Source organism: Salmo salar, chromosome 04, assembly GCF_965601325.2.
Source record: "Salmo salar chromosome 04, fSalSal1, whole genome shotgun sequence".
Taxonomy (NCBI): Eukaryota; Metazoa; Chordata; class Actinopteri; order Salmoniformes; family Salmonidae; genus Salmo; species Salmo salar.
In genome coordinates, this window is record NC_138294.1 from 43,514,581 (window position 1) to 43,539,939 (window position 25,359).

The 25,359-nt window shown below is 42.0% G+C and overlaps 1 protein-coding gene across 4 annotated transcripts in view; it reads right to left on the bottom strand.

Moving 5' to 3' along the window:
* Positions 1–15,767, bottom strand: part of LOC106602935 (calcium/calmodulin-dependent protein kinase type II subunit alpha) — a 75,685-nt gene extending 59,918 nt beyond the window's left edge. For all 4 annotated transcript variants that reach the window (XM_082974406.1, XM_014195957.3, XM_045716882.2 and 1 more), the window contains exons 1-2: positions 15,577–15,767; positions 10,387–10,481 (exon numbers count right to left, since the gene is read on the bottom strand). In XM_082974406.1, the coding sequence (XP_082830532.1) occupies positions 10,387–10,481; positions 15,577–15,638 (157 nt within the window). In that variant the 5' untranslated portion in view covers positions 15,639–15,767. The remainder of the gene's footprint in view (positions 1–10,386; positions 10,482–15,576) is intronic.
* Between the last annotated feature and the right edge of the window lie 9,592 nt (positions 15,768–25,359).

Sequence of the window (25,359 nt, forward strand, 5' to 3'; positions counted from 1 at the left end):
TTATGTTCGTATTTATTCCTCAGAGATCCTAGAACGTAACCAGACTTCACTATATCATTAGGAGTGTAGTATATCCTATAGGACACCAAATTTGGTCAGAGAGCGACGCCGTCATGGTGCGCCGATGACACGGCGGGTCTTCACATGATTGACTGTAACTTTGTCAAATAAGCATTAAAGCTAGCTAGATAGCCAATGAGCTGGGCTTTACGGGAGTATGCGGAAACCCTGTATCTATCTGTTGCAAAATTTGGCTGCTAACCTTGTGCGACAGTAAGCCTTTTCTTTTTGGACAACATTTGCAAGAATATGGAGAGTTATGAAGTTATGACAACTGGCTGTTTTGCAAATGTTGAACTTACAATATGGCTACTAATACTGGAAAAGCTAAATCAAAGTCCAAGTTTACAGATTTGATGATATTCTTGCAGAAAGATGTCATGTAAATGTGCCCTTCACGATTTGCCCAAATGTACCTGGGTGACTTCACACTAAATGTCATGTAGCTTGCTCATACTTCACGTTATCAGTCTGAAACTTTGCACATACATTGCTGCCCTCTTGTGGACACCATCGTAAATACAACCAGAGTGAAGGCTAGATGTGGGACCTTTCTGTTGCACTTCAAATCTGGTGGTAGAAAGAAAATACAAAAAGAACAGTTGTTTTTTTCTTTGTATTTTCTTCTACCAGATTTATTGTGTTATGTTCTCCTACATTCAGTTCACATTTCCACCACAAACTTCAAAGTGTTTCTTTTCAAATGGTACCAAGAATATGCATATCCTTGCTTCAGGGCCTGAGCTACAGGCAGTTAGATTTGGGTATGTCATTTTAGGCGAAGATTTTAAAAAAGGGGGCGATCCCTAAGAAGTTCTTCTTAATGCATTTGAGCGTATCAGTTGTGTTGTGACAAGATAGGGGTGGTATACAGAAGATAGCCCTATTTGGTAAAAGAGCAAGTCCATATTATGGCAAGAACAGCTCAAATAAGCAAAGAGAAACGACAGTCCATCATTACTTTAATTAAGACTTGAAGGTCAGTCAATAAGGAAAATGTCAAGAACTTTGAAAGTTTCTTCAAAGGCAGTCGCAAAAACAATCAAGAACTATGATGAAGCTGGCTCTCATGAAGACCAACACAGGAAAGGAAGACCCAGAGTTACCTTTGCTGCAGAGGATAAGTTCATTAGAGTCAACTGCACCTCAGAAATTGCAGCCAAATAAATGCTTCAGAGGAGACTGTGTGAATCAGGCATTCATGGTTGAATTGCTGCAAAGAAACCATTACTAAAGGACACCAATAATAAGAAGAGACTAGCTTGGGCCATGAAACATGAGCAATGGACATTAGACTGGTGGAAATCTTTCCTTTGGTCTGATAAGTCCAAATTTGAGATTTTTGATTCCAACCGCCTTGTCTTGATCTTCGCATGTGTGGTTCTCACCGTGAAGCATGGAGGAGGAGGTGTGATGGTGTGTGGGTGCTCTGCTTGTGACACTGTCAGGGATTTATTTAGAATTCAAGGCACACTTAGCCAGCATGGCTACCACAGTATTCTATAGCGATACGCCATCCCAAGTGGTTTGCGTTTAGTGGGACCATCATTTGTTTATCAACAGGACAATGACCCAACACACCTCCAGGCTGTGTAAGGGCTATTCGACCAAGAAGGAGAGTGATGGAGTGCTGCATCAGTTGACCTGACCTCCACAATCACCTGACCTCAACCCTATAGAGATGGTTTGGGATGAGTTGGACCAAAGAGTTAAGGAAAAGCAGCAACAAGTGCTCAAAATATATGACAACTCCTTCAAGACTGTTGGACAAGTATTCCAGGTGAAGTTAGTTGAGAGAATGCAAAGAGTGTGCAAAGCTGTAATCAAGGCAAAGAGTGGCTACTTTGAAGAATCTCAAATATAAAATATACACTGCTCAAAAAAATAAAGGGAACACTTAAACAACACAATGTAACTCCAAGTCAATCACACTTCTGTGAAATCAAACTGTCCACTTAGGAAGCAACACTGATTGACAATACATTTCACATGCTGTTGTGCAAATGGAATAGACAACAGGTGGAAATTATAGGCAATTAGCAAGACACCCCCAATAAAGGAGTTGTTCTGCAGGTGGGGACCACAGACCACTTCTCAGTTCCTATGCTTCCAGGCTGATGTTTTGGTCACTTTTGAATGCTGGCGGTGCTTTCACTCTAGTGGTAGTATGAGACGGAGTCTACAACCCACACAAGTGGCTCAGGTAGTGCAGCTCATCCAGGATGGCACATCAATGCGAGCTGTGGCAAGAAGGTTTGCTGTGTCTGTCAACGTAGTGTCCAGAGCATGGAGGCGCTACCAGGAGACAGGCCAGTACATCAGGAGATGTGGAGGAGGCCGTAGGAGGGCAACAACCCAGCAGCAGGACCGCTACCTCCGGCTTTGTGCAAGGAGGAGCGGGAGGAGAACTGCCAGAGCCCTGCAAAATGACCTCCAGCAGGCCACAAATGTGCATGTGTCTGCTCAAACGGTCAGAAACAGACTCCATGAGGGTGGTATGAGGGCCCGACGTCCACAGGTGGGGGTTGTGCTTACAGCCCAACACCGTGCAGGACGTTTGGCATTTGCCAGAGAACACCAAGATTGGCAAATTCGCCACTGGCACCCTGTGCTCTTCACAGATGAAAGCAGGTTCACACTGAGCACGTGACAGACGTGACAGAGTCTGGAGACGCCGTGGAGAACGTTCTGCTGCCTGCAACATCCTCCAGCATGACCGGTTTGGCGGTGGGTCATTCATGGTGTGGGATGGCATTTCTTTGGGGGGCCGCACAGCCCTCCATGTGCTCGCCAGAGATAGCCTGACTGCCATTAGGTACCGAGATAAGATCCTCAGACCCCTTGTGAGACCATATGCTGGTGCGGTTGGCCCTGGGTTCCTCCTAATGCAAGACAATGCTAGACCTCATGTGGCTGGAGTGTGTCAGCAGTTCCTGCAAGAGGAAGGCATTGATGCTATGGACTGGCCCGCCCGTTCCCCAGACCTGAATCCAATTGAGCACATCTGGGACATCATGTCTCCCTCCATCCACCAACGCCATGTTGCACCACAGACTGTCCAGAAGTTGGCGGATGCTTTAGTCCAGGTCTGGGAGGAGATCCCTCAGGAGACCATCCGCCACCTCATCAGGAGCATGCCCAGGCGTTGTAGGGAGGTCATACAGGCACGTGGAGGCCACACACACTACTGAGCCTTATTTTGACTTGTTTTAAGGACATTACATCAAAGTTGGATCAGCCTGTAGTGTGGTTTTCCACTTTAATTTTGAGTGTGACTCCAAATCCAGACCTCCATGGGTTGATAAATTGGATTTCCATTGATTATTTTTGTGTGATTTTGATGTCAGCACATTCAACTATGTAAAGAAAAAAGTATTTAATAAGATTATTTCATTCATTCAGATCTAGGATGTGTTATTTTAGTGTTCCCTTTGTTTTTTTGAGCAGTATATTTTGATTTGTTTAACACTTTTTTGGTTAATAAATGATTCCATATGTGTTACTTCAAAGTTTTGATGTATTCACTATTATTCTACAATGTAGAAAATAGTAAATATTATGAAAAACCCTTGAATAAGTAGGTGTGTCCAAACTTTTGACTGGCACTATATATGTATTAATTTGTGGATGTCCATCATCCATTTTGTATCATATGTTATGAATTACAATTGGTACAATATGTTGCGAATTTGCAAAACATACAATATGTTGTGACTTCTAGGTGGCTAGGTGGCTCATGCTAATGTTACCTAGGTGGCTAACGTTAGCTATGCTAGGGGTTAGGGTTAGGGGTTTAGGGTTAAGGTTTAGGGTTAGGGTTAAGTTTAGGTTAAAGGGTTTGGGGAAGGCTTATCAAACATTTTAATTACTTGCAAAGTAGCTAAAAAGTAGTAAGTAGTTTCAAAGTTGCTAATCAGCTAAAATGCTAAAGTTGTCCGTGATGAGATTCAAACATGCAACCTTAGGGTTGCTATTTGCCTTATACGCATACACATCCACCCCGACCAACCACCCTACTTTAGTTTTTGTCTTAAGTCACTTTCTGTCTTATGCAACCATACCAAACGTAACATATCATACTAATTTGAGTGTCCCGAATTTACATTTTACTATGTTACGTCTAGTCTATGAGACCAGACTGAGTACAGATGTGGGACATGGTGAGGTAGAGTAAGGCAGCAGTGGAGGCTCTTCAGTGAATTTCATAAAAATTTAAATTGTAAAACTTAAATAGTTATCCTTTTTTAGATAAAACTATAGTAAATATAATCACGTCACCAAATAATATTTTAAATCACACTATTTTGTAAAGAAGGTCTACATTAGCCTCAACAGCACTCTGTAGGGTAGCACCATGGTGTAGCACCATGGTGTAGCCTGGGTACATTGACTTCAATACAAAACCTAGGAGGCTCATGGTTCTCACCCCTTTCCATAGACTTACACGGTAATTATGACAACTTCCGGAGGACGTCCTCCAACCTATCAGAGCTCTTGCAGCATGAACTGACATGTTGTCCACCCTATCAAAGGGTCAGAGAATGAATCTAGTACTGAAAGCATAAGCTACAGATAGCTAGCACTGCAGTGCATAACATGTGGTGAGTAGTTGACTCAAAGAGAGAGAAAGACAGTAGTTGAGCAGTTTAGAACAATTGAATTTCTTCCAAAATGAAGGAGAAGCAAGAGAGAAATAGATAGAGAGAGAGAGCCATAGTAATTTTTTTCCACTTTCAGTTTCACTTAATGTTACTCAGCTAGCAAACACCCTGCTCAAACAGAGAGATGCTATGTTAGCTAGCTGGATATGACTTTCCAACACAAAACTGGAACTCTTCCATGTCAAGGTACATTTTTGGATTTACTAATTTATTGCCGCTGGGGCCCACCGGTATAACTGCTTACTGACTGTACACTGTAACGTTACTGCATGATTGTAGCGGGTTTACTAACATGTTAGTTCTATTAGCTATGCTGACTATGATGTTACATTAGTTAATATGGTGACAACGATGTAGACTGTATGTAGTGGTTTGGCTTGGAATGTTATTTTTTTGCCTGGTCACATACATTGAAGTCCAAGTGAAGGGAAAAGGTGAGAGGAGGAGAGTGCATAGATGCGTGAAGGAATACAACATGGCTGCTATGAAAATGAACTGTGTATTCATTCCGCTGATTCTGTTGAAGACGTTTTTTAAACGTAAGCAAAACGGGGATAAACATACCTGAATTTGTCCAATAGAAACTCTCATTTACAACTGTTGGACTAATGAGTATACCCTATATCAGCTAGATGGAGGCAAGAGTGTGCAAGGCGGTATTGAATGTCACTGTCCGTCCGTATGTCACTGTCTGTCACCTCAAATTTGTCTCTCAACCTGTGGGCACCTACTTTGTAAACTGTCATTCATAGGCTAGGTTGCAGCAACCTCATGATGGGTATAGGGAAAATTCAAGTATCATGTAGCAGCCTAAACCTATCGCTGTTAGATTGAACTACATGAACGGAATATGAATGACAGTCATCCAATATGCTGTAATAGAAATAAGGCCATGCTCAAGAAAACTGACCGCCACTGTAAGGCAGTGGGCTTCACAGCTGAGGTGAGGGGGTCAAGGAAGCTGTCTTTGTTAGAATCAATCTTTAACCAGGGGATGAGGACCCAATAACATGCTCAAACCAGTTTGATTCTGCTTATATTGTAGCTAGCTAATTAAAACTGGATCACCACCCCTGTATGAGAGGAGTGAACCTGGGCCTGTCGGAATGTTTAGGGGAGATTGTCAGATTGCACTTGTCGTCGTGGCTGTGCTTCCATTCCCTGCCAGTCTGGCACAGCCTAATGACTTCAGATGAGAGTTGCTGCCATACAAAGGAGCCACTGAGGCTTTCATGCCTCCTCAGGCAACAGTGTCCTGTGTGTCGACACACAGGCAGTGAGTGGGTGTGCGTGGCTGTGCTACACAGTCACTTCTCCCTTACTGATGAGGACCTTGTCAACTCTGAATTGACTTTATGTTCAGCTGTTGACTACAGCAGTAGTTGACTTAGCTAACTTAACAGTCATGGATTTTGGCCGGGGTCACAAGAGTTCAGGGCTTGCTGCCGTGATCTGTTCAGGAATCCTGACGATGATTAGGTATTTGTTTTAATTGTATTGTTATTTTAATTTTAGCATGGAGTCCCACTGAGACCAAAGTCTCTTTTGCAAGGGAGCTCAGCAGCAATTAGACATCAAATATAGACATACATATTTCATTCAAGGCGGAGCATAGGAAACAAAAAAATACAGAAATACAATTAAGAAAAACAAGCACATTCCTCTGTTAATCTGAACGGCCCGAAAGCCATTAAATGCCCAAATTAAGATGAACAGTTTACAATACACGGCCATGATGTTTGAATTTCATCTGGCTGTTAGCAATGTAAACAGTGTAGATGTTTGTATGTTTTGTTTTCAAGTAAAAAAAAGCTCATACATAATGAAATGTTGTGATGCAAAGTTAAATATATCACATAAAACTGTAGGTACAGTACAGATCTAAATGAAGACATAGATGCAAAGTAGAGGAAATCTCCATCGCCTATTTATTGTTCATTACATTCTCAGAAGTTACCTCAGGCTAGAATATCCTCCATCCTGTTAATACAAGACTCTCTCTCTCTCTCTCTCTCTCTCTCTCTCTCTCTCTCTCTCTCTCTCTCTCTCTCTCTCTCTCTCTCTCTCTCTCTCTCTCGGCCGACAGAGAGGAGGAGAGGAAATATTTTATGAATAGCTCTGCTATTCATGCTCTTTCTCTGGTGCACTCCTCTGGTTCAGCGCACTTTCTCTGCCTGTCTGCCCGCCAGCAGCTCAGTGATACAATGAGGCTACATGGGTTAGTTAAATGAGGAGTCATGCTCCCTGCACTCCACCACTCTGTAACATGCTCGTAAAAGGAGATTCACCCAAATCTGAAATGTATTGTAAGTATAAACCCAAATTCTGGCTCACCAGGTCAAAAGACTATACGTGGCAGTAAGATTATGCAAATGTCCAATTTGCATAAACGAATTCCTGCATACTCCCAGCCATTCTCCTGTACTACTTGTGTATTCTTTCACAGTCTCTTTGTAGCAGAGATGTCAACATGTTTCAGTCGAGTAGTATCACTCAACTGCTGCTGCTGCTCTGGCTCAACCCCTGAAGGCCAATTCAGCTCAGCACAACGCAAAATGAATGCAAGTGGATGCATTAAGACAGACGTCAACTTTTTTGACTGCCTTACAGTGTTTCCCAAGGAGACATGATAAGTCTTGATTGAGTTAGGATGGATTCCTTTGACTTGAGTGAGTGCGTGTGGTGTGTGTGCCATGCATGTGAATATTATCTATGGTTTTTATACAAGATATATATCGATTTTTTACTGTTTTATATGATAAGGTACATACATTGATGAACAGTATATCAAATAAACATTGTGTAGGAGGTGTGAGTTGCTGATAACTAGCGTACCTGTGGGGCATTCTGGTTCCTCCCACACTCCTACCAGACAGTAGGGCTGCATCCGAAATGGCATCCTATTTCCTATATAGGGCCCTATGGGCCCTGGTCAAAAGTAGCGAATAGGATCCCATTTTAGACACAGCATAGGTTTTTCATCTCAACAGCACCAGAAAATCCGATTTTTTTTAAATGAAAAGAAGAATACTTTGGCTGCTGTGCGGTCCCTCAGAATGCCTTGATATATGCTAGCCTGTTAATTAACGTTAAAGACGGAATCCGCATTAGGGGAAACAGAACCGCTGTCCTCCCTCAGCCACTTTGTTATTGTTTTTGTTTAGTTAGACGAAACGGAGGTCAGGAGCATCAAGCAGTTTGGTCCAAAAAATTGCAGTACATATTCTGCTGTTCTATCGCACGTGCAATGATGTCATCGGGAAGAAAACAGTGTTCGTTGTTTGCAGTAACTTTTTTGTTGTTGTAATACCCCAAACAGATGTGGCAATTTCATCATTAAGGATTCCAGCTATAAGGCACCTTTGTGCCATTGACTATTATTAACAATTATGAACTATTATGAACCATTATTAACTATTATTAACTATTACGAACTATTACGAACTATTATGAACCATTATTAACTATTATGAACTATTATGAACCATTATTAACTATTATTAACTATTATGAACTATTATGAACCGTTATTAACTGTTATTAACTACTACGAACTATTATGAACCATTATTAACTATTATGAACTATTATGAACCATTATTAACTATTATGAACTATTACGAACTATTTCGAACCATTATTAACTATTATGAACTATTATGAACCATTATTAACTATTATTAACTATTACGAACTATTATGAACCATTGTTAACTATTATTAACTATTATGAACTATTATGAACAATTATTAACTATTATTAACTATTATGAACTATTATGAACCATTATTAACTATTAATAACTATTATGAATTATTATGAACCGAGCGTGGCCCGTGAGGCTCAGTTGGTAGAGCATGGTGTTTGCAACGCCAGGGTTGTGGGTTTGATTCCCACGGGGGACCAGTATGGGAAAAAAAAAATTATGAAATGTATTCACTACTGTAAGTCGCTCTGGATAAGAGCGTCTGCTAAATGACTAAAATGTAAATGTAATTAACTATTTTTAATTACTACGAACTATTATGAACCATTATTAACTATTATGAACTATTACAAACTATTATGAACCATTATTAACTATTATTAACAATTATGAACTATTATGAACCATTATTAACTATTATGAACTATTATGAACCATTATTAACTATTATGAACTATTATGAACTATTATGAACCATTATTAACTATTATGAACTATTATGAACTATTATGAACCATTATTAACTATTATTAACAATTATGAACTATTATGAACCATTATTAACTATTATGAACTATTATGAACCATTATTAACTATTATGAACTATTATGAACTATTATGAACCATTATTAACTATTATGAACTATTATGAACTATTATGAACCATTATTAAGTATTTTGAACTATTATGAACCCTTATTAACTATTATGAACTATTATGAACTATTATGAACTATTATGAACCATTATTAACTATTATTAACTATTATTAACTATTACGAACTATTATGAACTATTATGAACCATTATTAGATATTATTAACTATTATGAACCATTATGAACCATTATTAACTATTATGAAGCATTATGAACCATTATTAACTATTATGAACCATTATTAACTATTATTAACTATTATTAACTATTATGAACCATTATTAACTATTATTAACTATTACGAACTATTACGAACCATTATTAACTATTATTAACTATTATGAACTATTATGAACCATTATGAACTATTATAAAATATTCTGAACTATTATAAACCATTATGAACCATTATTAACTATTACGAACTATTATGAACCATTATTAACTATTATGAACTATTATGAACCATTATTAACTATTATTAACTATTATTAACTATTACAAACTATTATGAACCATTATTAACTATTATGAACTATTATGAACAATTATGAACCATTATTAACTATTATGAACTATTATTAACTATTATGAAACATGATTAACTATTATTAACTATTACAAACTATTATGAAACATTATTAAGTATTATGAACTAATATGAAATATTATGAAACATTATTAACTATTACGAACTATTATGAACTATTATGAACCATTATTAACTATTATGAACCATTATTAACTAGTATTAACTATTACAAACTATTATGAACTCACTGCTACTTGTTTATCTCAAATAGTTTTAAGGTTATTCATTTCAATGGACCAGCAATACTAAGAGTAAAGGCGACATCAATTTGGTGTCTATGGAGAAGTATTTTACCCCAAACCTGCTGTCAAGCATAGGATCACAGACTAAACTAATCAATAACAGTAGTTATTGATCAGATTCATTTAACAGATGATCATAAGTAGGGCTGCCTTCTTTAGGACTAGAGGGGGGGAACTGAAAATGAATGTGCCAATCAAACTGTGGAAAACCACAGTCAGATATCCAGTCAGTTCAAACCATTTTCAAAATGTGAGCCAGCAGCGTTTTCCAGGTCTGTCAGTACCCAACTAAGGATTCTGGCAAAACTGAGGATGAAATGCGTTTCAAGTTTCAAGTTTCAATGTCACATGCACAAGTACAATGAAATGCCTTTCTTGCAAACTGAAAACCCAACAATACAATAATGGCCATAAGGACTGTTAAAACATATTTAGGGGAGTTGGAGTGGGATAAGAAAGACTCACCCCTGGCAGAAAGCTTCTTGGTGTTGATGATCTTAGCAGCATACTCTTGCCCTGAGAGGACCTTGACGCATCTACGCACCACAGAAAAAGCTCCCCTGGGAAAAAGCAGGAGAAACAAATGCATATTGAACTGCACAGTTATGGTGAATATTAATTTCGTTTTCCAATTAACTTGAATGTAACGTTTTTGCACCTAAAATGATTAATGCCTCATTCATTTCATGGTCAAAGTTAAACTGCAAGCTAAATGCAGACCGAGGCTATAGCGCTCATTCACAGTCTAACTGGAAAAATACATTCCCTGACAATTGCACTGTGGGCATTCTTTTAGGAAAATTTGACAAATACTGCGGTTGATATTTGAACTGGCATCTTGCCATTAGGCACGAAACACTTTTGAGTTGTACAAATAGCACGATTGCAGGTTGGAGTTTAAGAACATGCGATCCCCATGACTGAGACACCACCACCTTTCAAACTGAAGACAGAGACATGAGGTCAGTGCTAGCCCAAGCTTCTGTTCCAAACCTAATCTGCCATCTCTTTTATCCAACCATTGTGGCCTTTTCCCTCTGTGTGCGTAGCTCAAGTGGCCTTAGGGAAACAGCAAGTAGATCAAAGGAGCCCTGTGGATCGGCTGTGTGTGTGTGTGTGTGTGTGTGTGTGTGTGTGTGTGTGTGTGTGTGTGTGTGTGTGTGTGTGTGTGTGTGTGTGTGTGTGTGTGTGTGTGTGTGTGTGTGTGTGTGTGTGTGTGTGTGTGTGTGTGTGTGGAGGGGGGGGGGAGGAGGGGGGACACACACAGACAAGACAGTTCATTCTTCCCAAACCAGATGAAACAGACAGCATCGTCTCTCTCTCTTTCTCTTGAAAGATTGGTTAATTGAGTTACTGTGTTAGGAATTGCTTGTGAGTCTCGAAACGACACATGAACTTGATTGTGTGCTGCCTACCATAATGGATCCAGATTGAGACAGGGCTTCACCCTGGCCACTGTAACATCGTTTATTTCCTCAGTACTACTGTCAGTACACATCAGGAAAAAGACCAGTAAAGGACGGAAACAGAAGGGACACGGCCAAACATCATTCAGCGCCGTAATCATCATTGCCACTTTCAACATTCAGATCTGTTCTGATCCGGAAAATTGCACTCACATTACATTCATGATGTCAAAATGTCAGCTAATTCATCAGACACGATGTGTGCGCAGCACAACCATCACCTATGAGAGTTTAGCGTTAACAAAAAAAATAGATATATACACTACCGTTCAAAAGTTTGGGGTCAGTTAGAAATGTACTTGTTTTCCATGAAAACATACCTGAAATTAGTTGCAAAATGAATAGGAAATATAGTCAAGACATTGACAAGTTCAAAAATAATGATTTTTAATTGAAATAATAATTGTGTCCTTTAAACTTTGCTTTCATCAAAGAATCCTCCATTTGCAGCAATTACAGACTTGCAGACCTTTGGCATTCTAGTTGTCAATTTGTTGAGGTAATCTGAAGAGATTTCACCCCATGCCTTCTGAAGCACCTCCCACAAGTTAGGATTGGCTTGATGGGCTCTTCTTACGTATCATACGGTCAAGCTGCTCCCACAACAGCTCAATAGGGTTGAGATCCAGTGACTGTGCTGGCCACTCCATTATAGACAGAATACCAGCAGACTGCTTCTTGCCTAAATAGTTATTGCATAGTTTGGAGCTGTGCTTTGGGTCATTGTCCTGTTGTAGGAGGAAATTGGCTCCAATTAAGCTCCGTCCACAGGGTATGGCATGGTGTTTGAAAATGGAGTGATAGCCTTCCTTCTACAAGATCCATTTTATCCTGTACAAATCTCTCACTTTTCCACCACCAAAGCACCCTCAGACCATCACATTGCTGCCACCATGCTTGACAGATGGCGTCAAGCACTCCTCCAGTATCTTTTCATTTTGTCTGCGTCTCACAAATGTTCTCCTTTGTGATCTGAACACTTCAAACTTAGATTTGTTTGTCCATAACACTTTTTTCCTATCTTCCTCTGTCCAGTGTTTGTGTTCTTTTGCCCATATTAATCTTTTCTCTTTATTGGTCAGTCTGAGATATGGCTTTTTCTTTGCAACTCTGCCTAGAAGGCCAGCAGCCCGGAGTCCCCTTTTCACTGTTGATGTTGAGACTGGTGTTTTGCGGGTACTATTTAATGAAGGTGCCAGTTGAGGACTTGTGAGGCATCTGTTTCTCAAACTAGACACTCTAATGTACTTGTCCTCTTGCTCAGTTGTGCACTGGGGCCTCCCACTCCTCTTTCTATTCCGGTTAGAGACAGTTTGCGCTGTTATGTGAAGGGAGTAGTACACAGCGTTGTACAAGATCTTCAGTTTTTTGGCAATTTCTCGCATGGAATAGCTTTCATTTCTCAGAACAAGAATAGACTGACGAGTTTCAGAAGAAATTCTTTGTTTCTGGCCATTTTGAGCCTGCATTTGAACCCACAAATGCTGATATTCTAGATACTCAACTAAAGAAGGCCAGTTTTATTGCTTCTTTAATCAGCACAACAGTTTTCAGCTCTGCTAACATACTTGCAAAAGGTTTTTCTAATGAGCCTTTTAAAATAATAAACTGGGATTAGCTAACACAACGTGCTATTGGAACACAGGAGTGATGGTTGCTGATAATGGGCCTCTGTACGCCTATGTAGATATTCCATAAAAAATCTGCTGTTTCCAGCTACAATAGTCATTTACAACATTAACAATGTCTACACTGTTTTTCTGATCAATTTGATGTTATGTTAATGGCCAGAAAATGTGCTTTTCTTTCAAAAACAATGACGTTTCTAAGTGACCCCAAACTTTTGAACAGTAGTATATATATAGTACTGTATGTATTATGAAATATGTCCATGTCAAACTATTGGATTGCCACCCCCAAATGAAATTATGTAAGCAGCTTTGGCTACCTGTGAGTGTGTGTGTGTGTGTGTGTGTGTGTGTGTGTGTGTGTGTGTGTGTGTGTGTGTGTGTGTGTGTGTGTGTGTGTGTGTGCGTGCGTGCGTGCGTGCGTGCGTGCTAGCGAACAAGCGAGAGAGAGAGAGAGAGAGAGAGAGAGAGAGAGAGAGAGAGGGAGTTGCGTGGGGACCCTTTCTGTAGATGTGTCACAACTCTCAGATGGTTGAGAGTACAATGCTCTAAACACAAGGGGCACATCAAGCATTTCATATAGCACCAACAAGCATTTCACATAGCACCATCAATCATTACATATAGCACCATCAAGTATTTCATATAGCACCATCAAATATTTCATATAGCACCATCAAGCATTTCATATAGCACCATCAAACATTTCATATAGCACCATCAATCATTACATATAGCACCATCAAGTATTTCATATAGCACCATCAAGTATTTCATATAGCACCATCAAGCATTTCATATAGCACCATCAAACATTTCATATAGCACCATCAATCATTACATATAGCACCATCAATCATTCCATATAGCACCATCAATCATTTCATATAGCACCATCAATCATTACACATAGCACCATCAAGCATTTCATATAGCACCATCAAGCGTTTCATATAGCACCATCAATCATTACATATAGCACCATCAAGCATTTCATACAGCACCATCAAGCATTTCATATAGCACCATCAAATATTTCATATAGCACCATCAAGCATTTCATATAGCACCATAAAGCATTTCATATAGCACCATCAAGCATTTCATATAGCACCATCAAGAATTTCATATAGCACCGTCAAGCATTTCACATAGCACCATCAAGTATTTCATATAGCACCATCAAGCATTTCATATAGCACCATCAAGCATTTTATATAGCACCATAAAGCATTTCATATAGCACCATCAAGCATTTCATATAGCACCTTAAAGCATTTCATATAGCACCATCAATCATTACATATAGCACCATCAAGCATTTCATGTAGCACCATCAAGCATTACAATCCAGGACAATTTAACATCTCAAACACAAACACCTATACCTAAGGACTATCTGAAATTATCTGACTATCTGAAAGTTTATTATCTATGCATAGTCACTTTACCCTTACTTACATGTACAAATTATCTTGACTAACCTGTACCCCCGTACATTGACTCGGTACCGGTACCCTCTATATATAGCCTCATTATTGTTATTTTATTGTGTTACTTTTTTTATAAAAATGTTTCAACTTTAGTTTTACTTAGTAAATATTTTCTTAGCTCTATTTTCTTAAAACAACATTGTTGGCTAAGGGCTTGTAAGTAAGCATTTCAGGGTAAGGTCTACACCTGTTGTATTCAACGCATGTGACAAATAACATTACATTTTATAAACACAATAACACAGAGAATAAGCAATTTCAATGTGTCCTCTTTTCTGTCTCGATTGGTAGAGAACAATTCAAAATTCTTTGACCCGGTGTGAATTCTTTGAGAACTATCAGACGATCGACATTATTGCGCTGTCTCGTAGCAGCAGATAATGGGAAAGAAGGAGAATGTGTGTTTCGTGTGTTACCAGTAGAGGATGAAAGTGAACCACTGAGCACCGACATAAAATATTAAAGTCTCGTCTTCTCGCCTCATTCCACTGAATTTCCAATAAGACACTCAGTGACATCATCCAGCTTCCTGTGATAACAGTTAGCTACCTACGGTTTTGTCTTCTGACTGATGATGCTCCTCTCTCAAGACGCACTCCATGAAGCAAAATTGAATTTGTCAAGAGTTCTGAAGTAATTCTCAGGCGGGAAATGTCTTTCGTTTCACATTGTTCCATCAGAAGTGAGACCTTTCTCCCTGACTTGCCACTGCCACCTGTTCCCTCTTAAACTCTCAGCACCAAGCCACTCTCTCTCTCTCACTGCTCTATTTCATCCCTTCATCATTCTTTTTATTCTTTCTCTCCCCTTCTCTCATAGAAATTCAATTTCATCAGCTAAAAAGACCTTTCCCCTCCCCTACCATAAAGGAATTCCTCAGAAGCCTAATGTCATTCATTTCTGACACCAGATATTTAATCAACCCTGCCTCCCTCACTGGCTGTAAACATATGCCTCTCACTCAAACTGAACTAAGAGGTCATCTTTCATTGTCACATAGGCCTGAAATGCAATTCCAAATACCACTTTGGATTAGTAAAAAAAGGTAACATCTCCAGTGGAACTTACTTGCCCAGTTCCTCAAACATCTGGAATTCCTCAGTGAAGCGGGTGCAGGTAATGGTGGCCATGCTGGATCTGAGGTGGTGGGTTTCAGGTGGTCCTTGCCTTTAGTCGAATGTTTTGTGGAAGATGGTTGGAAGCCTTGATGAGAGCCAAGAGTCTCTATCACTTTCCTGATCTACCGAGTGGAAGTGAATGGGGGATGCTGGCTGACAGGTTTGCTCCAGCATTTCACCCGCCCGCTTCGCTTGGTTCCTCCAATCGCAGCTCTGCCTGCACTCCTGAATACACAGCCCCATTGTCATGGCAACTGCATCCCCATCCTCTCCAAGTGCACACTTCACAGACAGACAGGCAGGCAGGAGAGGAGGCAGCTACACACACTGGCGTTCAAACAGTGCACACATATGGAAAAGCACATAAATGAGCACAAACACATATAAACACATGTGCATACACACAAATACTACCAAACTGTAATATTAATGCAGTCAACAATTCCATATACAGCCATTTCAATCCACCAACGTAACTAGTCAAGCCCCAAAGATATTAAGATATCAATAATTAACTTTATTATGGAATAATTGATCTTTCTATTGCTTCAGCTTGAATATATTTCCCTGATGTACAATCATGAAAATAATGGCAACGCTTGGAAGAAACACTATGACCCAACAATGAATGAGGATAAGACAGAACAGAGGAATATTCGACAACACTTTAGTTATAGCCTACAGGTTAATGTATTACATACTACGGCCAAGTGACCAGATGCTAGTCTAGTGCAAACCATGTCACATATAGAATAAAGGGAATATAATTATCCATGAAGAAGATACCTTAAGTACTGCATTTGTCATTGATGATTCCTTCATACCCCCTTTGTCAATCACAACCTATTGAGCCACTAACACATTAAGGCCACTGTGAACCTGCAGACCCCATAGGGAACAGATTAAAAACATAAAGCTTGATAGGTCATTCCTCGTTGGTGACATACACAGTCGGTCTCTGACACGGTTGGGAGATTCATTATGATTCCATCACTGCCCAGCCCCCCTCCACCCTCTTCTGTCCAGTGGCTCAGTTGGTAGAGCATGAATCTTGCAATGCCAGGGTTGTGGATTCAATTCCCATGGGGGACCAGTATGAAAAATGTATGCACTCTACTGTAAGTCACTCTGGATAAGAGTGTCTGCTAAAATTGAAAATACTGACACTCCAGCTAAACAGAACCCTGGGGGGGATACAAAAACAAGGTTCCACCCTAGTCCCCTCCTCTTACTCCAGCAGTTCGCCCGGCCCAGGGCTTTGTGAGTGAATCACTTCTGTTACAGGCTACGCGTCAACCACACAAACTTTGTTCCTGCTGCTGCCTTCTGTTGTTCTGCCTGGAGTGAAAGCATTTCTGTCAAGCATGGACAAGGCTGAGCATTTACGGTCTGCTGGGTGGGAGAGCATCTCCTCAGAAAGCAGGGGATGAGAAGGAAGGAGGGGAGAGCATGATGAGAAAATGATTCCCATTATTTTCTCCCTGGATAAGAGGAGATTCAGTGAATGCAGGGATTGCAAGAATGATTGGCACATTGAGAGGGGGGGGGGGCAGAAGGGGGAATAACTTGTAGGAGAAGAGAGATAGGCCTTCTTTCCAAGTACATTTCCATTGGAGTAAATTAGCAGATGCTCTTATCTAGAGTCTTCTATAAGTGCCTTCATGTGTGGGAGCTTAAACAACCGCATAATGTGAGCATCATTAGTAAAACGTTCTATCTCAATAATTAACATGGTGGAATACAGTCTCATGCTGTACAATCTCAACTTTCAACCTGTACAATCTCAACCTTCAACCATATGGTTGGATGTTGAGGTTGTACAACATGTGACTGTATTGCACCATGTTAATTATTGAGATAGAACCTTTTACTGTGTATTCGTACCCCTTGACTTATTCCACATTTTGTTGTGTTACAGCCTGAATTCAAAAAGGATTATAGAGATTTTTTCTCACCCATCTACACACAATATCCCGTAATGACAAAGTGAAAACATGTTTTTAGAAATGTTTGCTAATTTATTGAAAATTAAAAACAGAAATATCTAATTTACATAAGTATTCACACCTCTGAGTCAATGCATGTTAGAATCCGTTTTGGCAGCAATTACAGCTGTGAGACTTTAAGAGTGTAAGTCTTTAAGAGCTTTGCACACTTATTGTACAATATTTGCACATTATTATAAAAATTCTTTCAGCTCAAGTTGGTTGTTGAACATTGCTTAACAGCCACTTTCAAGTCATGCCGATTTAAGTCAAAACTGTAACTAAGCCACTCAGGAACATTCAATGTCGTTTTGTTAAGCAACTCCAGTGTAGATTTGGCCTTGTGTTTTAGGTTATTGTCCTGCTGAAAGGTGCATTTGTTTCCCAGTGTCTGGTGGATGTCACACCCTGATCTGTTTCCCCTGTCTTGTGCTTGTGTCCACCCCCCACCAGGTGTCTCCTATTTACCCTGTTATCCCCTGTGTATTTACCTGCGTTTTCTGTCTGTCTGTTGCCAGTTCGTCTTGTCTCGTCAAGTTGACCCAGCATGTTTTTCCTTGTGTTACCAGTTCTCAAGTTTTCTAGCCTTCCGATTCCGAATTTTCTGCCTGTCCTGAGTAACCTCGCTACTAGCGATGCTTTCCGAGAACCCCGCTTACCTTCTCCGGAGTGCTATGCTGGAGATTCTGGAACCTGCCGGGCATTTCTCTCCCAGTGCTCCCTCATCTTTGAGCTGCAACCCTCTTCGTTTCCTTTGGATTGGTCGAAGATATCCACCACACTGATGTCTGGAAGGGTGCTCGCCTGTGCAATGGCGGTGTGGGATTAACAATCCGCCGTTTGCCTTAGTCAGTAGGATTTTGTGGCGGAAGTAAGGAAGGTGTTCGATTCCGCCGTGTCCGGGAGAGAGGTGGCTCGGAAGCTACTTCGTCTGTGTCAAGACTCCCGCAGTGTGGCAGACTACGCGGTAGACTTTCGTAAACTGGCCGCCAAGAGTGCCTGGAACCCAAAGTCCCTGTTCGACACCTTCCTTCATGGATTATCAGAGAAAATCAAAGATCAACTCGGAGCCCGGGAGTTACCCAGGGACCTCGACTCCCTCATAGCCTTGACTATAAGGTTCGATGTGCGCCTACGGGAACACAGGAGGGAGAGGAGGTCTGTTCTCAGCCACACTCGCTTGTCCACGGTTTCTCCCTCGCCTCCGAAGAACCCCGGAAGTCCCCGACGTCTGCATTGCCGAAAGAATCCAAAATCACCCGAGTACCCTCAGGGATCATCCGGGACTGGTGACTCATCTCCTCCTGAGCCCATGCAACTGGGCGGGGCAAGATTGTCGCCTAGTGAACATTTACTCAGGTTGAGCTCCAACAGTTGCCTGTATTGTGGTACTACAGGACATTACATAGCCACCTGTCCAGTAAAAAAACAGGCTTATCAGTAGGTGTGGTTACGCTGGTGGGCCATACAGGGAGTCTCCAAACCGCCATTACTCGTACTCCTCTCCACGCTATCCTGCTGTGGGGTGACCGGTCAAAATCTCTCTGGGTGCTCATTGACTCTGGGGCTGACGAGAGCTTCATGGACGCTACCCTGGTATCTGATCTGGGTATCTCTACTCAACTCCTTTCCATTCCTATGGACGCAAGAGCTTTGGATGGACACTCCATTGGCAGGGTCACTCACAGTATGGTTCTCATTAACCTGCGAGTGTCAGGTAATCACTGTGAGTTCTTACAGTTTCTGTGGTTTTGAGATTTTCATGGCTCCAGAGGCACAACCCCCTGATCGACTGGGCTACAGATTATATCCTGGGTTGGAGCCCGTTCTGCCATGCACATTGCCTTAAGGGGGCGCAGCCTGCCCTAGAACATCCTCCTGTTTGCAGGAAAGTCTCGGATCTTTCCGCTGTTCCCACGGAGTACCAGGACCTCCAGGAGGTTTCAACAAGGCTCGCGCCACATCCCTTCCTCTGCATCAACCCTACGATTGCGCTATTGACCTCCCCCCAGGCACCACACCACCTTGGGCGGCTTTATTCCTTGTCTGTCATGGAGACCAGGACCATGGAGGTATTCATTGAGGACTCTCTAGCTGCTGGGATCATGCATCCTTCTGCCTCCTCTGCCGGCGCAGGGTTTTCTTTGTGGAAAAGAATGACAAAACCCTGCTCCCGTGTATCGACTACTGGGGCCTCAATGAAATCCCTGTAAAAACCAATACCTGCTACCACTCTTCTCCTCATCTTTCGAGCCTCTCCAGGGGACGACCATCTTTTCGAAATTTAACATTCAGAATGCCTACCACCTGGTTTGGATACGGGAAGGAGATGAGTGGAAGACAGCCTTCAACACGGCTAGTGGACACTACGAGTACCTGGTTATACTGTTTGGTCTGACCAACACTCCCGCAGTGTTCCACGCCCTGGTCAATGATGTGCTCCATGACATGTTGAACCGGTTTGTGTTTGTCTATCTCGATGACATCCTTGTCTTTTCTCGGTCAGCTCAAGAGCATGTTCTCCATGTCCGACAAGTTCTCCAGCGCCTCCTGGAGAACCAGCTATTTGTTAAAGCGGAGAAATGTGAGTTTCATCGTTCTGCTATCTCTTTTCTGGGATACGTCATCGCTGCAGGGAACATTCAGATGGATCCTGACAAGGTGAGAGCGGTGGCCCCAACCCACATCTAGAGTGCAGCTGCAACTCTTCCTGGAATTTGCTAATTTCTACCAACGCTTTTTTCGGGGCTAGCACCCTGGCCTCCCCCCTCTCTGCACTCACCTCTCCCAAAGTTCCGTTCATGTGGTCCCCAGCTGCTGAACGGGCGTTTCTGGATCTGAAGCACCGTTTCACCACAGCCCCCATCCTAATCCATCTGGACCCGTCCCGTCAGTTTGTGGTGGAGGTTGACGCCTCGGACATTGGAGTGGGGGCCGTCCTGTCCCAGTGTTCTGTCCAGGACCAAAAGCTGCATCCCTGCGGTTTCCTCTCCCATCATCTCAATTCCGCTGAGAGGAACTATGACGTGGAAAATCGGGGAACGGTCAAGATGGCGCTTGCGGTCAAGATGGCGCTGGAGGAGTTGAGGCACTGGCTTGAAGGGGCAGAACATAAGAATTTCGAATATCTCCGCACCGCCGAGCGCCTCAACTCAAGGCAGGCTCGTTGGGCTCTGTTATTCACTCGATTCAATTTTACCATCGCTTACCACCCTGGGTCCAAGAATATAAAGCCTGTATAGTTCTGCTACTACACCAGCTAACTCTGAGACCATCCTCCCTATCTCCTGTCTAGCAGCTACACTAGTCTGAGGTACTGAGAGCTGGGACCGCGAAGGTGCAGACGGATGTTTGTAACCGGATGTCCGTCCCAGATTCTGCCTGGTCCCCGATCCTGGAATGGGCCCATTCCTCTGAACTCACCTGTCATCCCAGCTTCCGTGTTCATTGGGTTACCAGGCCCCGCTCTTCCCTGAGCAAGAGGAAGAGGTCCGCATACCCTCTGCCCAGATGTTCGTCCGCCGCTGTCGGCGTACCTGGAAGAGAGCCCGGTCCGCTCTTCTTAAGACCACCTTCAGGTATCGGCAACAGATGGATCACCACCGTACCCCGGCTTCCAGCTATCAGGCCGTGCAAAGGGTATGGTTTTCCACCCGTGAGCTGCCCCTCCAGATGGAGTCTCGACAAATTTTCTCCCATTTTATTGGTCCATTCCCCATCTCTAAAATCCTTAGCCCCTCTGCTGTTCATCTTCTGTTGCCCCGTACCCTCATACATCCCACTTTCCATGTGTCTAGGATTAAACCTTTGTCTCACAGCCCTTTGTCTCCTTTTCCAGGATTTTGCCTGTGCTCAGCTCCATTCCATTTGTTTTTTATCCTGAAAAACTCCCCAGTCTTTAAGGATTACAAGCATACCCATAACATGATGCAGCCACCACTATGCTTGCAAATATGGAGAGTGCTACTCAGTAATATGTTGTATTGGATTTGCCCCAAACATAACATTTGCAATATTACTTTAGTGCCTTGTTGCAAACATATTTTTATTCTGTACAGTCTTCCTTCTTTTCACTCTGTCAATTAGGTTAGTATTCTGGAGTTCCTGCAAGGTTGTTGATTCATTTTCAGTATTCTCCTATCACAGCCATTCAACTCTGTAACTGTTTTAAAATCACCATTGGCATCATGGGGAAATCCCTGAGCAATTTCCTTCCTCTCTGGCACCTGAGTTAGGAAGGACGCCTGTATCTTTGTAGTGATGGTGTATTGATACACCATCCAAAGTGTAATGAATAACTTCAACATGCTCAAAGGGATATTCAATGTCTGCTTTAAAAATTACCCATTTACCAATAGCTGCCCTTCTTCGTGACGTATGGAAAACCTCCCTGGCCTTTGTGGTTGAATCTGTGTTTGAAGTTCACTACTCGACTGAGGGACTTTAGAGATAATTGTATGTGTGGGGTAGTCATTAAAAAATCAAGGTAAACACTACTATTGCACTCAGAGTGAGTCCATGCAACTTATTATGTAACTTGTTAAGCACATTTTTACTCCTGAACTTAGGCTATATATACAAAAGTCTTTGGACACCACTTCAAATTAGTGGATTTGGCTATTTCAGGCACACTGTTGCTGACAGGTGTATAAAATCAAGCATACAGCCATGCAATCTCCATAGACAAACATGTGCAGTAGAATGGCCTTTCTGAAGAGCTTAGTGACTTTCAGTGTTGCACAGTCATAAGATGCCACCTTTCCAACAAGTCAGTTCATCAAATTTCTGCCCTGCTAGAGCTTCCCCTGTCAACTGTAAGTGCTGTTATTGTGAAGTGGAAACTTCTAGGAGCAACAATGGCTCAGCCGTGAAGTGGTTAGGCCATGTGCTGTTGAACTACCGAATTCCAAACTGTCAGCAACGTCAGCACAAGAACTCTTCATCGGGACCTTCATGAAATGAGTTTCCATGGCTGGGCAGCTGCACACAAGCCTAAGATCACCATGCGCAATGCCAAGCGTCGGCTGGAGTGGTGTAAAGCTTGCCGCCATTGGACTCTGGAGCAATGGAAATGCGTTCTCTGGAGTGATAAATCCTGCTTCACCATCTGGCAGTCCGACGGACGAATCTGGGTTTGGCGGATGACAGGAGAACACTACCTGCCCCAATGCATAGTGCCAACTGTAAAGTTTGGTGGAGGAGGAATAATGGTTTGGGGTTATTTTTCATGGCCCTTAGTTCCAGTGAAGGGAAATCTAAACGCTACAGCATATAATGACATTCTAGACCATTCTGTGCATCCAACTTTATGTCAGCAGTTTGGGAAAGCCCCTTCTTTTTCAGAATGACAATGCCCCGTGCACAAAGCGAGTCCATACAGAAATGTTCTGTTGAGATTGGTGTGGAAGAAATTGACTGACCTGCACAGAGCCCTGACCTCAACCCCATCAAACACCTTTGGGATGAATTGGAACGCCGACTGCGAGCCAGGCCTAATCGCACAATATCAGTGCCCAACCTCACTAATGCGGTTGTGGCTGAATGGGAAGCAAGTCCCCGGAGCAATGTTCCAACATCTAGTGGAAAGCCTTCCCAGAAGAGTGGAGGCTGTTATAGCAGCAAATGGGGGACCAACTCCATATTGATGCCCATGATTTTGGAATGAGATGTTCGACGACGAGCAGGTGTTCACATACTTTTGGTCATGTAGTGTATTTCGTTTTAACAAAGGGGTTGAATACTTCTTGACTCAAGACATTTCAGATTGACATGTTCTATTCATTTGTAAACATTTCTAAAAATAGAATTCCACTTTTACATTATGGGGTATTGTGTGCAGGCCAGTGACAAAACATCTCTATTTAATCAATTTTTAAGCAAAATGTGGAAAAAGTCAAGGGGTGTGAATACTTCCTGAAGGCACTGTTAATCTATATGTGTTCTATAATTTCAGATGATTACTGATTTTGTATCTTATTGTAGTTCAATTTAATGTCCAGAGTTCTCAACTGACATGGAAATGTATTATACATTTTGTCTGTTTATTATCTTTAATATCAAGACTCTGGATGATTCATATTGACTATACAGCTAGAAATATACCATATCACCAACATTTTCCAGAACAGAGATATATTGTTCTTTGGTTGAAGGTTTAGTGTTAGGCATCAATCTCCTCTTTGATTGACACCTGCAAATGTCTCGGTTAACACAAGATGCTGTTTAAACTGAGTAAGAAATTGGTAGGAAATTAGTCCCCGAGTGGCGCAGTGGTCTAAGGCACTGCATCGCAGTGCTAGCTGTGCCACTAGAGATTCTGGGTTTGAGTCCAGGCTCTGTTGCAGCCCACCGCAACCGGGAGACCCATGGAGCGGCGCACAATTGCCCCATCATCATTAGGGGAGGGTTTGGCCGGCAGGGGTATCCTTGTCCCATTGCGCACTAGCGACTCCTGTGGTGGGCTGGGCGCAGTGCACACTGACACAGTCGCCAGGTGTACAGTGTTTCCTCTGACACATTGGTGTGGTTGGCTTCCGGGTGGGAAGTGGGCGTTGTGTCAAGAAGTAGTGCGGCTTGGATGAGTTGTGTTTCGGGGGACGCACGGCTCTCGACCTTCACCTCTCCCGAGTCTGTACGGGAGTTGCAGCGATGAGACAAGACTGTAACAACCAATTGGGGAGAGAAAGGGGTAAAAAAAATAAACGGGTAAGAAATTAGATAGAAAAGTCTAGAGCAGGGATCATCAACTAAATTCACGGACTGAATTTTTCTTGAGTGGATGGTTAGGGGGCCCGGAACATAATTACAGAAGCCCAAACAGATAAATATTACTTGACTTAAACATAATGATTTCAAACTTTGCTTACACTTACACGATTACATCGTATTATGCGTGGGAATACTTGGGAAGAGATTTCCAAAATGAAAATCACTTGGAGCTGATTTCCAGTGTTTTACAGTGTTTTTTGTCCAACAAAGAAAATGTTTTGTTCAGAAAACTTGGGGCCACAATAAAACAACCCGCGGGCTAAATTCGACCAGCGGGTCACCAGTAGCGGAACTATGCTGGAAATTTCCTCTAAAACTTTCTCTCTGTTGTCAATGTTTTGTTTGCAAGGTGGGGGGAGCCCCCCAACAGGGCTAGGGCCAGCTCTGACCCTGAGTTGCCCATTCCTGATCTAGATTGATATAACCTATTTTAGCAGTGACATTGCCATTAGGTGCTTTCACCATTTAAAGTAGTCAACTGGGTGGGGATTCCAATGAGTTGGGAGCAATCAGCCAATGATCAGAGCATTATCTTATTTAATTTGGGTTGCCTATGGTTTGTAAATTACTACTTTAAAATGGAGATAGCCTAATGGCACTGCACATGCTGTAACAGATGCCATAATAGCAAAGATACAAAGATCTATCTATCTCTATGGATGAAGTCAGACCCAGCGTCTCTACCTGTGCAGCTAGGGACAGAGCTAACCCACAGATGGATAGATACAGGCTGGTCAGTGTTGATCCTCATCTGCAAATCCCAATCTCTTGAAAGCCTTTGCCAGGGCATATGGGATTAATGTTAGGTTTAGTCCCTCAGATCAAGTCTCAAAGGCATTAGGCCTAGATTTGGAGTGTGCCAAAGACTCTTTAAAAGCTCCTCTCTTGGACAGGAGTTCTGGCATTGTGAATCTTGAAAGTTTTTATATTTCTTTCCGTCCTTCACCAAATAGAATAGGTTTATATAAAGAATCTATGGC